The sequence below is a fragment of the Oryctolagus cuniculus genome, chromosome 15 (genome assembly GCF_051225735.1).
Source record: "Oryctolagus cuniculus isolate XC-2025 breed Fujian yellow rabbit chromosome 15, ASM5122573v1, whole genome shotgun sequence".
NCBI lineage: Eukaryota > Metazoa > Chordata > Mammalia > Lagomorpha > Leporidae > Oryctolagus > Oryctolagus cuniculus.
In genome coordinates, this window is record NC_142881.1 from 83,877,239 (window position 1) to 83,892,743 (window position 15,505).

The window sequence follows — 15,505 nt, forward strand, 5'->3', positions numbered from 1 at the left end:
TGCTGCTGAGTGAAATACACAGAGTGCACAAAGATAAACGTTGTGAAATTCCATTTCCAAGAAAGATCTACACTAGGCACATCCACAGAGACAGTAGATTAGTTGTTCTCAGGGACTGGGGGAGGAGGAGGGGGAGGTAGGACTCCATACATGGGGAGTTTAGGTTTGGAGTCCCTGGAAAGTTCTAGAAATGGCGGTGATGGGTGCCTCTGGCTGTGCATGAACTTCACCGCCCTGAATTGTACACTTTGAAGCAGTGAAACTGGTAAATGTTTGGTCATATAGATTTTTACCACAATACAAAACATTAAAAAGGAAAGTGGTTGTTGTTCAAGAGATATTCTTATTTTTTTAAAAGTCTGTTGGTTTTCATCTACTTGAAAGGCAGAGCAACACAGAGAGAGAGGTTCCATCTGCTGATTCACTGCCCCAGATGCCCCCACAGCCAGATCTGGGCCAGGCCAAAGCCAGGGGCCTGGAACTCCATTTGGGTCTCTCACATGGGAGTCAGGACCCCAAGCACTTGCTCTGTTATCTGCTCTCTCCCAAGTGTACTGGAACTAGAGCAGCCAGGACTGGAAACAACACTCCAGTATGAAATGTGGGTGTCCCAAGTAGCAGTTTAACCTGCTGCATCTCAATGCTGGCCCCTAGGTGAGATTTTTTTTTTACAAGTTTTTAGTAGAAATTAAATTGTGTAATTCTGTTGTCTGTGTGCAGGTACAAGTTGCAGGGCAAAGGGCATATTACTGGATGCATATTTTCATTTAAATCTGACCCAATTCTGTAGCTGAAACAGCTAAAGAGAGAATGAGAAGGGAAAACTGGAACATTAGGGGTGTCTCAGCGCTGGGGGCTGGATGACCTTGGGCCTTTGCCTCCACAGCTCACTCCTTCACTGCGGTCAGAGAGCAGGGGCTGGGAGGTGGGGAGGCCAGGAGATCTCCCACCCCCTGATGGGGGCAGCCTCTGCCTGGGCCTCCAGCCCCAGGCTCCACTGCTACTGCCACTTGGAAATCTACCTGTGTCTCAAGTAAGGTGCAAGGATCCAGGAAATTCTCCCAAAGAAAGTTTAATCAAAATCTGTATTTTGCTCTGGTCAGGAGAGGGAGAGAGAGGAGTTCATGAGAAAAACGAACTTGGTAAGCAATGGAGCAATTCCAGGGAAGGGGTTGATTCTGAGCAGCAGAGAGAAGTGAGCATACTTCCTGTGGACAGGCAACATAGCAGCAGAGAGGGAGAGGGTACCCTCACCCCAACCACGTGCTAGTTGCCATTCCAGGCTCAGGGCGCTCAGAACTGACACAGAGAAGGCCTGACGTGTTTGCTGAGCAAATGGATTTTTATCTTTTGAGAGGCAGAGATATGGGGGGAGGGAGCGATTCCACCTGCTGGTTCACTTCCCAAATGCATGCAACAAGCCAGAGCTGAGTAAGCTCACTGAGACTCCTGCATCGAGGCTCCTCCCACCTCACTGCCTGGGGCAGCCCTGGTTGCTTTCTACTTGGGGTCCATGGGAACCTTAGAAGAGGGTCCCATGGATGGGACGTGATGATACAGCACTGATGGGATGGGGATGCCACCACAGAGGTGCCCTCGGTGGGAGTAAGGCACAGTTCACCAGCCCTTAACCCAGCCAGGCACACCAGGGTCCTGCTGACCCTCGACACAAGGGCGAATTCAAGGTTCTGGGCCACAACATCAAGATTCAAATGGAACACACAGTGCCCCAGCCAGTAGATGCCTGGGAGCCTGCTCTGGGCGGGCAGCCAGCTGGAGGCCCGGTTCCATATGCCTTTTGTTCCAGTACGTACTTAGCATTGGCACCTGCTTCACAAATGTGAGTGGCACTTGCCAGCCACGCGAACTTCAATGAGATTCAAGTGTTCTGGTTTGGGTCAGAAGATCACTCCCCTACTCCCTGGAGTTGTCATCAGATTCTTGGAAGCCCTGGTTAAAATGCAGGTTCCTGGGCTGGTGCTGCAGCATAGTAGCCTAAACCTCTGCCTGTGGCGCCAGCATCCCATATGGACGTCAGTTCAAGTCCCTGCTGCTCCACTTCTGATCCAGCTCCCTGCTAATATGCCTGGGAAAGCAAAAGAAGGTGGCACTTGGACCCCTGCACCCATGTGGGAGACCTGGAAGAAGCTCCTGGCTCCTGGTTTCAGATCTGCCCAATCCTGGCCATTGTGGCCATCTGGGGAGTGAACCAGCGGATGGAAAACCTTTCATTCTGTCTCTCCTTCTCTCTGTCTGTAACTCCACCTCTCAAATAAATAAATAAAAATATTTTTTAGAAAATTCAGGTTCCATGGCTCTGGGGTAGGGCCCAGGAATCTGCATTTCACCTGGCCTCCCAGAGGACTCTGTGACCAGCAAGCGTGGGAAAGCTGCTTTACACACGTGCTCCCGTCAAGGCCACTTACGTGCTTGTGAAACACCATAGGCCAGAGCTGATGTGGATGGCAGATGGATTAGGGCAGGGGGCTAGGAGTAGGGTGGCTGGTGTGGACAGACCTGTGGGTATTTTGTGTTGTCTCCTCCCCAGTCTAGACTTTGGTGTCCACAGCACCCCAGCAGAACACATTTGCATGACCTTTGAGCTGACGTGGGTAGAACTCCCAGCAGCACAACATAGGGTTGACAGCACAAGGTACACACACTGCGCCCTCATTCCTTACACCTCACATCCAGCACCGCCTGCTCCTCCTAGTGGCCAAGGCCAAGGCTGCACCGATGGCTGGGCCAGCTTCTCCAATAACATCGACCACTGCATAGGCTTTCCTGTCTCCAAGAACCCCTCTGGATACAGAGATTTAAGGCTAATGATACTGTGGCCAGCGCTGTGCTGCAGCAGGGAGAAGTGACACCTGCATATGGGCATCTGGTTCAAGTTCCGGCTGTTCCTCTTCCCATCCAGCTCTCTGCTAATGGCCTAGGAAAGCAGCAGAAGATGACCTGAGTGCTTGGGAGACCCAGATGAAGTTCCAGACACCTGGTTTTGGCCTGGCCCAGCCCTTGATATTGTAATCATTTGGGGAGTGAACCAAGGGATGATTCTCTCTCTTTCTCTCTCTCTTCCCTCCTTTCTGTAACTCTGCCTCTCAAATAAATAAATATGATAATATAAATTATGTATTATGTATTTTATATTTTAATAAATATTTTTAAAAATATTTATTTATTTGAGAGGCAGAGTTACAGGGAGAGACAGAGAGATCTTCCATCCATTGGTTCACTCCCCAAATGGCCGCAAGGGCTGGAGCTGGGCCAATCCAAAGCTAGGAACCAGGAGCTTCATTCAGGTCTCTCATGTGCGTGCAGGGGTCCAAGCACGTGGGTCATCCTCCACTACTTTCCCTGGCCATTAGCAGGAAGCTGGAACAGAAGTGTAATAGCTGGGACTTGAACTGGCGCTCATATGGAATGCCAGCATGGCAGGTGTAGACTTAACCTCCTACACCACAGTGTCAGCCCCAATAAATAAATCTTTTAAACAAAGAATAAGGAAACTGGGGTGGGCATTTGGGGGCTTAGAGGCTAAGCTGCTGGCTGAGTGGCCGCATCGCACATTTGAGTAGTGGGTTGAAGGCAGCTCTGCTCTCAATTCCAGCTTCCCGAGAATGGACACCCTGGGAGACAGCAGCGGTGGCTCAAGTGGCTGAGCCTTGCCACCAACAAGGATTGGTTCCCACTCCCAGCATCTGTTGGCCTAATCCCAGACGTAGCAGACATCTGGGAAGTGAGCCAGCAGGCGGCAGCTCGCTCTACCTGTCTCTCAAATAAATAAAACAGATACTTTTTAAAGAGAAGGCGTTGACCAAGTTCCAAAAGCAACATAAAGGAAATAAAACTGAAGCAGCCAAGTGTACACCAGCAGACGAATGGCTAAGCAAAATGTGCAGAATGAAGTGTTAGTCCACCTTCAAATAGGAAGGAAATTCTGATACCGGCCACAACATGGGTGAATTCGGAGGACACCACACTCTGTGAAGAAGCCAGTCTCAAGAGGACAAACACATGCATGATTCCACTTACATGTGGAGCCTGGAACAGTCAAATTCATAGAGACAGATGGTGTTTGCCAAGCCCCAAGGGCAGTGTTTTTTTTTAAATTTAAGATTTATTTTATTTATTTGAAAGACAGAGTTACAGAGAGGTAGAGAGAGAGAGAAAGATCTTCCATCCACTGGTTCACTCCCCAGATGGCCGGCCACAACCACCGGAGTTGCGCCAATCTGAAGCCAGGAGCCAGGATCCTCCTCCAGGTCTCCCACACGGGTGCAGGGCCCCTAGGACTTGGGCCATCTTCTACTGCTCTCCCAGGCCATAGCAGAGAGCTGGATTGTAAGAGGAGCAGCCCGAACTAGAACTTGCGCCTATATGGGATGCCAGCGCTTCAGGTCAGGGTGTTAACCCGCTGCAGCACAGCACCAGCCCCTGCGAGGGCAGTGTTGACTGGGTGCAGAATCCCAGTTCTTCAGGATGAAGGGCATGGCGGGGGGGTGGCAGCCACAATGAATTTATTTAACGCCACTGAAGTGTATACTTACAAATGGCTGAAACGGTACGTTTAATGTGCTACGTATTCCACCACAAGCCAAAGAAGGAAGAGAGGAGTGGGCATTCAGCCTAGTGGTTAAGATACCCCTGGGATTGCCTGCATTCCATGTTGGAGTCCCTGGGTTGGGGTCCCAGTTCAAGATTTCAGCTTCTTGCTAATACACACTCCGGGAAACAGCAAGTGAGAGCTCAAGTCCTTGGGTCCCCGCCACCCACATGGGAGTCTGGCAGACCTGGATTCAGTTCCTGGCTCCCTGACCCAGTCTTGGCAGGAAGGCATTTAGGGAGTGAACTGACACATGGGAGATCTCTCTCTCTGTCTCTCTCTCTCTGTTTCTCTCTCTCTCTGTGTGTGTGTGTGTGTGTGTGTGTAATTACATAAAGAATAAAAGAAATAGGACTGAAAATGACTTCCATCCCTCAACCCCCACCACCACATCAAGAGTGAATGTGAACTGTGGCCACTGGGTGACAAGGATGAGTCCATGTGAGGTCAGTCAGTAACCAATGCACCGCTGGTGGAAGACACTGCTAACAGGGAGACAGTGCATGTATGGGGGCAGAGGTGTATGAGAAATCGCTCTAGCTCTGCTCAATTTTGCTGGGAATCTAAGAGGCTCTTTAAAAATGCCTATAAAAAAGCCTATTTAAAACAAACAAGGATGCCCCAAAATAACACGGTTTTCAAAGAAGGAGCAGTGCTGTTCCTCTCTCCGTCACTACCCGCGTGACTCACGTGTTGCAGCAATGAATTCCAGTCTCATCACAATTACATGTGTAACAGTTCTCAGTCTTCCACTCCACGTTCAGCTTGTGTGTGACTCCATCAAGGTCCCTGCATTCTAAGACAACACAAGCGACGTCATCAGGAGCATTGGCGGGAGCAGGGCACATGAGGACAGGAAGGCCAGCCCCCTGCCGTGTGACCATGGTGTCCGGGAAAGGTGCTGCCATGCAGAACCTGCCGTTGGTGACGTTTTGTCACAAAGCTTGAATCCCTGCAGGTTTTATTTCCGGACAGACATTTGGAGATATAAAGCCCTCCTCTTTAATCAGACAGCTAGGACAAGCATGGGGCTCTGTGGGACCAAGTTCTCTCCTGCTGGCTTCTCTCTGCAGAAATACCTCAGCACAGCACCTCCCTATGTTTTTCATCGGCGGTCCCTAACCCTGGGTGAACATGTGACACATACTGGGCACTTCAAAGCCACCTACAGGGACCTGTGAGAGGCCGGCATCCCACATGGGTGCCACTTTGAGTCCCAGCTGCTCTACTTCCTACCCAGTGCCCTCCTAATGTGCTTGGGGAAGCAGTGGAAGATGGCTCAGTTAGTTGGGCCCCTGGCACTCAACATGGGGAAACTCAGAGAAGTAAACCAGTGGGTGGAACATCTCTCTCTCCCCACTCTCATACTTTCTCTCTGTCCCTTCCTCTCTTTCTGTAACTCTGCCTTTAAAATACATAAGATAATTTTTTTAAAATTGAACACTTGGAGGTGGGCATTTGGGCTATCTCAGGAGTGGACCAGTCAGGGTTTGGAAGCTCATTGTCTCCGTCTCTTTCTCTCCCTGTTCCATTTCCTATCAAATAAACAAAATAGATAATGGAAAATTTGAAATAAAAAAATTTACATCTGGGACCCACCCCAGAGCAAGGAAATCAGAGTCTCTGGGTGTGAAGCTCAGGCCACCACATGTTTAAGAAACTCCCCGGGGCTGGCGCTGTGGTGCAGCGGGTTAATGCCCTGGCCTGAAGCGCCGGTATCCCATATGGGCACAGTCTGAGTCCCAGCTGCTCCCCTTCCAATCCAGCTCTCTGCTGTGGCCAGGGAAAGCAGTGGAAGATGACCCAAGTCCCTGGGCCCCTGCACCCACGTGGGAGACCTGGAAGAAGCTCCTGGCTCCTGACTTTGGATCAGCCCAACTCCAGCCAGTTTAGCCATTGGGGAAGTGAACCAGCAGATGGAAGATTCTCTCTCTCTCTCTCTCTCTCTCTCTCTCTCTCTCTCTCTCTCTCTGCCTTTCCTCTCTGTGTAACTCTTTCAAATAAAATAAATAAATCTTAAAAAAAAAAAACAAACTCCCCAAGAATTCAAATGTTTAACCAAGTGTACAATCCTCTGCTTTGCATCCATGTGGTCCCAGTGTCCTGGAAGGACCAGTTGCAACATCACCTGGGGTGGCATGAGACATGCAGACTCCCACATCTGCCTGCAGAGCCACTGACCCAGGGCTGTGCCCCACTTCATAGTCAAATAAGGAGCTTTTATTCTATTTTATTTTTGAGCAACATATGGTGCTCCCATCTGCTGATTCACTCCCTAAATGCCCACAGCAACCTTGGTGTGGCCCAGGGCCAAAGCTGGGAGCCCAGAACTCCATCCAGGTCTCCCACATGAGCTGCAAGGACCCAATGAATTGAGCCGTCATCTGCTGCCTCCCAGGACGCACAACAGCAGGAAGCTAGAATTGGTAGCAGAGCTGGGACTTGAACCCAGGCACTTTAGTATGGGATACAGGGTCCCAAGCCACAGTGTAACTATTAAGCCAAATGCTCACCCCATCAAGGAGCTTTTAATGTGCAGCTCACACCCCAGTGATTCTCATTTGCCTACCTGGTTTTAGATTGGATGGGACTTGAGTGCTGGTAAGTTTCAAAAGAAGAAAAAAGTCAACTCTCACCTAGCTAGGGTTAAGTTGGAATCCTTTTGACACCATCTCTATATTTGCCCTGACCTTCTTTCTTATGCAGATTCAAAGGTGTTCAGCACCAGTGCACAGGTCACATCTCCCAGGCTGCAGTGACATAATCAACGCTGGAGAATGGGGACTCACCATCAGGGGGATCCTCCGGGTTCTTGTCGTAGAGTTCGACATAGCACTGCGTGTTGCACAACACCAAGAGGCTGGCGAAGACCACAAGGCTGCCCAGCAGAGTGTTCTGTAACATGAAGAGGAGTGAAGACGGAGCATGAATGAACCCAGAGGGTTGGGTCCTGGCAGGTGTGCAAAGATGGAGCTGCCACCCTCATGGAGCAAGACCTGTGCAAGTGCAGAGCATGAGCCAAAGAAAGACTGAGTTGTGAGTTCAAGGTCCTGGAGCTATGATGCCCATGTGCTACTTATCACAGAGCGGTCGGGGAAGCCTTTCTGGGTAGGGTCGTTTTTAGCAAGAATCTGCAAGAGAGAAGGGGTGGAAGAGTTTCAGGAAGAGATAAAGGGGAAGAGACTCTGGCTGGGGCTTTCTTGGGCTAGCTGGGTCAGCTGGGGGTCCCAGAGGAAAGACAGGTGCAAGCAAAGCTGTGAGCATGAGGATCAGATGATTTTTTTCATTTTCTAGATGACAAAGGCATCGCTGCCGACCATATGAACAGACCAACCGATCTAGGCTGAAATCAAGGACAAGGAGAAGGATCAGGTTACGCTTGTCATCTTTCCTAGATAAACTGCACAAACTAACTTTAAAATGATAATCCCCAGGAATCTTCTAAAAACAAAGATGGGGTGAGAGTACTTAAGAATATTTATTTGAAAGGCAGAGTGACAGAGAGAGAGAGAGAGAGAGAGAGAGGGAGAGACCTTCCATCTGCTGGTTCACTCCTCACACGGCCCCAACAGCAGGGGCTGGGCCAGGCTGAAGCCAGGAGCCAGGAACTCCACCTGGGTCTCCCATATAGGTGGCAGGAGCCCAAGTACCTGAGACACCTTCCACTGCCTTCCCAGGAGCGTTAGCAGGAAGCTGGGTCAGAAGCAGAGCAGCCTGGACCCGAGCCAGCACTGGACACAGGACACTGGCCTGGTAATCCACAGTTGAATCCTCTTGTGCCACAACTCCCACCTTGTACTTTCTCTTTTTGCACTGAAGTTATGTGTTTTAAAGGCTTTATATGTAATGTTCACAAATAAAAAACTTGAAGTGCTTTTCTGTAATTGAAAAATGCAAAGAATTAAAAAATAAGGTTTTCAATATTTGAAAAAAGTACAGATTGACAAAAATGTGTGTAGTCTGTCATGAGAACTACACCAACAAATACAAACAGGATACATGACAGAATTATCCTGCAATAACTTAGGTTACAAAGTACATTAACTAAAATGCACAAACTTCTGTGTGTTCTAAACTACAGGGTTTTTTCTTCTTCTTTTTTTTTTTTTTTTTTTTTTTTGTTGTTGTTGTTTCTGCAGAATCCTTAAAACCTGTGACACTTAAAAGTTGTTAGCCTGTGGCTGGCTCTGTGGCATAGCAGGTAAAGCCACCGCCTGCAGTGCTGGCATCCCATATGGGGGCCAATTTGAGTGCCAGCTGCCCCACTTCCAATCCAGCTCTCTGCTACGGCCTGAGAAAGCAGTAGAAGATGGCCCAAGTCCTTGAGCCCAACTTGGGCCCCTGCACCCACGTGGGAGACCTGGAAGAAGCTCCTGGCTTCAGATTGGCCTAGCTCCAGCTGTTGCAGCCATCTGGGAAGTGAACAAGCAGATGGAAGACCTCTCTCTCTCTCTCTCTCTCTCTCTCTCTCTCCCCATCTGCCTCTCTGTAACTCTGCCTTTCAAATAAATAAATAAATCTTAAAAAATAATAAAAATAAAAAATAAAATAAATTAAAAAGAATAGAAGTGCAAATATACATAACCAAATAGAGAACTCAGAAAGTACTCATAAATCTGTATGAAAGTTTGTTATAAAATAAGCATGGTCTTTGAGGAGAGTAATGATTCATTAAATGGTTTTAGAACAAGTGAGGCACTGTGTGGGGAAGAAACAAGTTTCTTACTTTAGTTGCCACAATGTAAGAAGCTTGAAAAGGATTCAAGGCTCAAATGTTTACAAGATAATAAAATAACCACAGAAAATATTGGCAAATATTTATCATATGCAGTATGAAAAAAATAGATTTGAGTATGTAAAAAATTGCAAAAATATAAATAAAATTAAAAAGATATCAGATTTGGAAAATAGTATCATTACAGGAAGACTGTCATCTCATAGAAAAAGAAAAACATTTTAGTATAAAAATGGCATTTTGGGGCCAGTGCTGTGGCGTAGTGGGCTAAGCTCCGCCTGCAGTGCCAGCATCGCATATGGGCACCAGTCTGAGTCCCAGCTGCTCCTCTTATGATCCAGCTCTCTGCTGTGGCCTGGGAAAGAGTGGAGGATGGCCCAAATCTTTGGGCCCCTGCACCCACGTGAGAGACCTGGAAGAAGTTCCTGGCTCCTGGCTTCAGATCTGCCCAGTTCCTGCAGTTGCAGCCATTTGTGGGGTGAACCGGTGGATGGAATACCTCTCTCTCTGTCTCTCTCTCTCACTGGATGGAATACCTCTCTCTCTGTCTCTCTCTCTCACTGTAACTCCACATCTCAAATAAATACATACATCTTTTTTTTTTAAAAAAAAAGGCGTTTCACACCCATGCATAGACACAATGAAACATGATGAGCAAGCACGAGAAAAAGTTCAACTTACTGAAAACAAAACAAATGTAAAATGTGTATAAAATAGAACCATAATGGTATGGTGAGAATAACCATTTAATTTATAACACCCGGAGGGAAACAGACGCATGGGTGAGATGTGAGAGGCACAAGGGCCAGTCCGCTGGAACAGTGGTTAGGGCACGCAATTTGAGAGCGTGCATCAAACTCCTTAACACGGTTTACAATGCCAATCTTCACTTCTTCACTTCCCAGACTTGATCTTCAGAAAAGACTCCTCCCCATAGCAGTGGGAAATGGAAAAACACCACTCGCCCAAGAACAGAGCTGGTTCAGAACCAGGGATGATTCAGAAAAGCACCTGGCAAGTGGGCGGGGCTGGTGGTGGCAGGACCTGGGGCACTCAGGGAGATGAAGACTTTGCAGGATGTGACTCCTGGGGGTGCTGGAGATGCACGAGACTGAATGACAGTGACCCACGCGAGATCACCTTACTAAGAGGGTGCATTACCCAGGTGACAGTGTCTCAGAAACAGCCCGCTCCCCGGCCCCACCCAAAAGTTAGTTTGTCTTGCGTGCATGCTATGCTTTGAATGCCGTCACCCAAACTCCTGTAACAATTCAACCCAGATGGGAAGGCACTAACAGGTAGGACCCCCCCCCCGAGGTGATTAGGTCATGTGGGCGGAGCATTCATGAGTTCACGGACTAAGGGATCTGGGGGCTGGCACTGTGGTGCAGTAAGTTAAGGTGTTATTTGGGACATCCTCTATCAGAGTGCTGGTTTGAATCCCAGCTGCTCCACTTTTGATCCACCTCCCTGCTAATGTGCCTGGGTTCCTGCCACCCACATAGGTAGACCTAGATGAAGCTCCAGGCTCCTGGCTTTGCCTGGCCCAGCCTTGCCTGCTGCAGATATTTGGAGAGTGAGCCAATGGATGGAAGAGCTCTTTCTGTCTCTCCACTTCTCTCTGTCACTCTGCCTTTCAAATTAATAAGATAGGAGCTGGTGTTGTGGGGCAGGGGGTTAAGCCTCCACCTGCAATATTGGCATCACATAGGGTCATGGTTTGAGTCCTGGCTGCTCCACTTCCAATCCATCTCCCTGCTAATGTGCTTGGGAAAGCAGCAGAGGGTGGCCCTTCAAGTAGTTGGGCACCTGCCACTCAATGGGAGAGCCGGATGAAGTTCCAGACTTCTGGCTTCAGCCTGGCCCAGTCCCTTTGGGGAGTGAAACAGCAGATGAAAGATTCTCTCTCTCTCTTCTTCTCCCTCTCTCTGTAGACCTTGACCTTTAAAATAAGTAAATAAATGTTAAAAAACAAAAACCCTGTTCTCACTGCAGACCAATTACATCCGAGTGTCTGGGAGCTCCTGTCAGTATTTTTCAAGGTTTCCCAGGCGATCCTGCTGCAGAGAGCAACCCCTGGCTTTGCACTCAGCTCCCCTATAGGCTTGTAGTCTCTTCCAGTCCCCAGGCTCAGTTTATCTATAAAATGGTGCAATGATTGGTCCGGCATTGCATTCCATCTCACCAGCCACTCAAATAGGCCCCAAGAATCAGAGACACCAGAGACCTCACTGAACCCCAGAGTTTCTAGAGCAACTCAGATCTTAGGGAACTCGTTAGGATTTCCCAGAGTCCCCACACCCTTTTTCTACTCTACACGTTGAATTGCCAAGTCACATGCGGAAGATTCCTAACTAGGTCCACTCACCATTAAATGCACCCCGTGAGCTCCAGTACAAGTAGAAGTGAAATAAGGAAGACACTTCCCCCCTCCTTTCTGGTCTCTATGTACCCACTCAGTTACCTACCATTGTGGTGAGCAGGGTTCCTTACAGACAGGTGCATCCAGGACAAGTCAGGCCACACTTTTATATAGGAAGGGACAATTACACACACACACACACACACACACACACACACACACCCGCCACCCCGCCACCAGCACCACGCAACATCATTCAAGAAAGTAACACGCCAAGAACACCTCAAGTGTTTGCAGAGGGCTGCGTTCAGCTGAGTTACGATGATTCATAAAGCAAGCCTCCACCCCAAATAAGTGTTTACCTTTGTCCCCACCCCAACTGCATTTCCCCTTGACCTGAAAGGGTGGGGGAGGAGAGCACTGCCCTTCACAGAGCCGTCACTCTGAGCTGGGCATGTGACACCTTCTTACTTGATTTTATGAACAAAGAAATGGAAGTCCAGAAATGCCAGCCCCGAGAGCCAGGTCATGAAGCTGGGTTTTGTGAAGGAGTAAGAACAGCCCAAGGAATCAACGCCGTCCCCCACCCTGGCCCACCAGGCCTGCAGCTATGGTCCAGTTGGCACTGCCTTTAGAGTGTGGCAGGAGAGAGCAGCAGTGTTCCAGGGCCGGGAGCACAGCTTCCCCTTGACAAGCCATGTGGCTCTGTCCACTTGGCCTTGACCTTTCTAAAGTTCAAGTTTCTAAAGTTTTTTTTTTTTTAATTTTTGTACAGGCAGAGTGGACAGTAAGAGAGAGAGACAAAGGTCTTCCTTTTCTGTTGGTTCACCCCTCAATGGCCCCTGCAGCCGGTGTGCTGTGGCCAGCGCACCATGCTGATCCGGAGCCAGGAGTCAGGTGCTTCTCCTGGTCTCCATGCGGGTGCACGGCCCAAGCACTTGGGCCATCCTCCACTGCACTCCCTGGCCACAGCAGAGAGCTTGACTGAAAGAGGAGCAACCGGGACAGATTCCGGCGCCCCGACCGGGACTAGAACCCGAGGTGCTGGTGCCACAGGTGGATGATTAGCCTATTGAGCCGTGGCACCAGCCTAGTCCATTTGAACTTTCTAAAGCTCTTGCTGAGTCTTCTTTTAAAAAAAATTATTATTTTTAATTTATTTTAAAAGCAGAGTTACAGAGAGGAGAAAGAGATTTTCCATGTGCTGGTTCACTCCCCTAAATGACCACACAATCAGGACTGAGCCAGGTCAAAGCCAGGGGCCTAGAACTCCATCTGTCCCTCCCATGTGGGTGGAAGGGGCCCAGCCCTTTCCAGGTGCATTAGCAGGGAGCTGGATCAGGAGTGGAGAAGCTGGGATTTGAACCAGTGCCCCTATGTGATGCTGGCATCACAGGCAGCAGCTTTGATGCTGAGCCACAATGCTGGCCCAGAGTCTTCAGTCTTGGCTCCCTGCTGTGTCATCCCAGCCTTCTTTCGCGCTGCTCAAGAATGATCTCCTTTGAAGAATCCCTGCTCACCCTCACGATGGCCTTTCAGGAGTGGCGACGGGCAGAACCACCTGGTGTATTAGCTATGTATTGCTCAGGCTGCCGGGACAGAATAGAATGGACTAGGCGGCTTGCACCACAGTCATTTATTTGCTCATGGTTTTGGGGACTGGGAATCAATCCAGAGTCAGGCAGTGAGGCAGATGCGGGTCTGTTCTTGGTCTGCAGAGGCTCGCCCTCTTGCTGTCTCTTCCCATGGTACCCATTCCCTCTTCCTATAGCAACCCTGGTCCTATCGAATTAGGGCCCACCCTGACTATCTCATCGCTCCTTAATCACCTGCTTAGAGGCAGCCATATGTCCAATGCAATCATATTCTGAGGTCCTGAGGGCTACTTTTCAATCCATGGATTTTGGGTGGACACAGTGGAGGCCATGATACCATGTGATCCCCCACCCCCACCCCTGGAGCTCCCTAGTGTCTGAGATCCAATCACTGGTTCCCCTCTGTCCACAGATGAGAGCTCAGACTCAGCCAGTGGCTCCACAGAGGTCTGTAGAGCTGGCCAGGCGATCTGCCCCAGTGCCAGCCTCAACTCCCCCCAAATCCAGGCTCAGCACCCAATGCAGGGTAGGTTCACTTCCTGCTCTCATGCAGAGCTGCAGAGTTGGCTGCCTCTGAGAAAGAGAGAGAGAGAGAGAGAGAGAGAAGGGAGAGGTGGGGAGGGGAGGAAAGGGGAGGGGAGCTGGTTGCCTCTGTAAAGATGGAAGTTGAGATAGGATCAAAGCTAAATGTGAGTGGAGCACTGGCTCCTCAAACAGGGGGTTTCTGGCACTCAGTTCGTTTGTGGGAGTCCAATGACGGACATGGTAGCAGGGTTGTACTGCCAGAGCCATGTGGCAGTGGGGTTTCAGTGATCTACCCGGCCTTCTGGCAACCAAACCAGGGTCTCCGGCCTTTCTCAGAGCCTGTGAGCTCCCTGGCATTCTTTAATAAAATTCCAGCAGGTTCTGTTGTGTGCAACCCTGTGACCATCAAGTTCTCCCTGCTGGTGTCCCTCCGGTAATTGGCACCTTGCCCAGTGAAGCACAGCTGTGTGGGATAGGCCGCCTTCTGGGTTAGTGCAGAGGTTCTCAAGCAGGAGAGAGGTCTCCAAGGCCCCATAGCCTTGCTACAAGGAGCCCATCTGCCTTTCAGCAGGCACTAGCAGGAAGGCAGTGGCCAGCTGCCCCAGAGCAGCCCAGGCAGGCACTTGTGAGGGGAGACGGATGTTGGAGCAGGGGTGTGCAGGTGCCCATGCAGGGTGGGGGGCAGGAAGATGGAATGAGGGCCACCGCCCAGTGTATGGCGGCTAGCTCTGCCTGACTGATGTGCAGCTTTTATCCCATCTCCACTGTCATCTTTACAAATAGACCAGGCCTTATTTTTTCCCATGAGTATATTCATGTATCATACATGTTTGCATGTATTGGCTGATGTTTAAGAAACTTAGCACCCACCCCAACCAATCCACCTTCATTGTAGAAAAAAAAAAGGAACATGCAAAGAGGCAAAGAAAAAATATCATGGTCGGACTGTTCCAAGAGAGCTACTGTTAGCATTGTGGAGAATTTCCCTCGAGAGTGTTCTGGGTGTGTTTGCATTCAGGAGAAGTGGAAGTCGAGAGCTGTCTCTCCAAACGCGGGGTCTCACATGCACTGTTGTACAGTCTGCTCTTCCCATTCAGAAAAGCTCCTGGGGGTGGGCATTTGGCTTCATAGTTAAGATGCAGGTTAAGAAGCCCACATCCCACGTTGGAGTGCCTGGGTCCGATTCCCAGCTCCAGTTCCTGATTCCAGCCTCCTGCCGGCAGCAACCCTGGGAGGCAGCAGGGATGGCTCAAGTCACTGGGTTCCTGCCACCTACGGGGGAGATCTGGATTGAGTTCCTGGCTCCTGACATCTGCCCTCGACCAGCCCATCACCTGTCATTCTGATAGGTGGACACTATTTTGTTCTAGTAACTTTTCTTTGGTGGTTGGCAAGGTTCAGACAGTTTTGAGCACTTATTAACCAACTTTCGCAAGTTGCCTGTTTGTCGGTATTCATTACCCATTCTTCTGTTAGGAGGAAGCTGGAGTCAGGAGTTGGAGTGGCCGGATACTCAGACAGGCCTGCTCTTCCACCAGATCCTGGATGTACCCTCTTTTACATGCCTGTGCTCTTTGCAAGACAGCCCCTAGCACAATGCCCACGGTTCTGCACTTGCTCTCTCCACTGTGCTCCATCCTAGCTGCTCTAGGCCATTTTGCTGTCCCCAGAGAGCCGAG

At 49.6% G+C, this 15,505-nt stretch overlaps 1 protein-coding gene and 1 long non-coding RNA gene across 4 annotated transcripts in view; one reads left to right on the plus strand and one right to left on the minus strand.

Annotated features, from left to right (window-relative positions):
- LOC149122137 (uncharacterized) overlaps positions 1-15,505 on the plus strand; it is a 320,316-nt gene that overhangs the window by 52,958 nt on the left and 251,853 nt on the right. The gene's annotated exons all lie outside the window — the stretch shown is intronic.
- LOC149122138 (beta-microseminoprotein-like) overlaps positions 1-15,505 on the minus strand; it is a 449,968-nt gene that overhangs the window by 2,569 nt on the left and 431,894 nt on the right. For 2 of the 3 annotated variants that reach the window (XM_089313687.1, XM_089313686.1), the window contains exons 5-6: positions 7,399-7,504; positions 5,300-5,405 (exon numbers count right to left, since the gene is read on the minus strand). In XM_089313687.1, the coding sequence (XP_089169813.1) occupies positions 5,300-5,405; positions 7,399-7,504 (212 nt within the window). Of the gene's footprint in view, positions 1-5,299; positions 5,406-7,398; positions 7,505-11,812; positions 11,953-15,505 lie in introns of those variants that run through there. The other variant, XM_089313688.1, reaches the window with a different exon arrangement.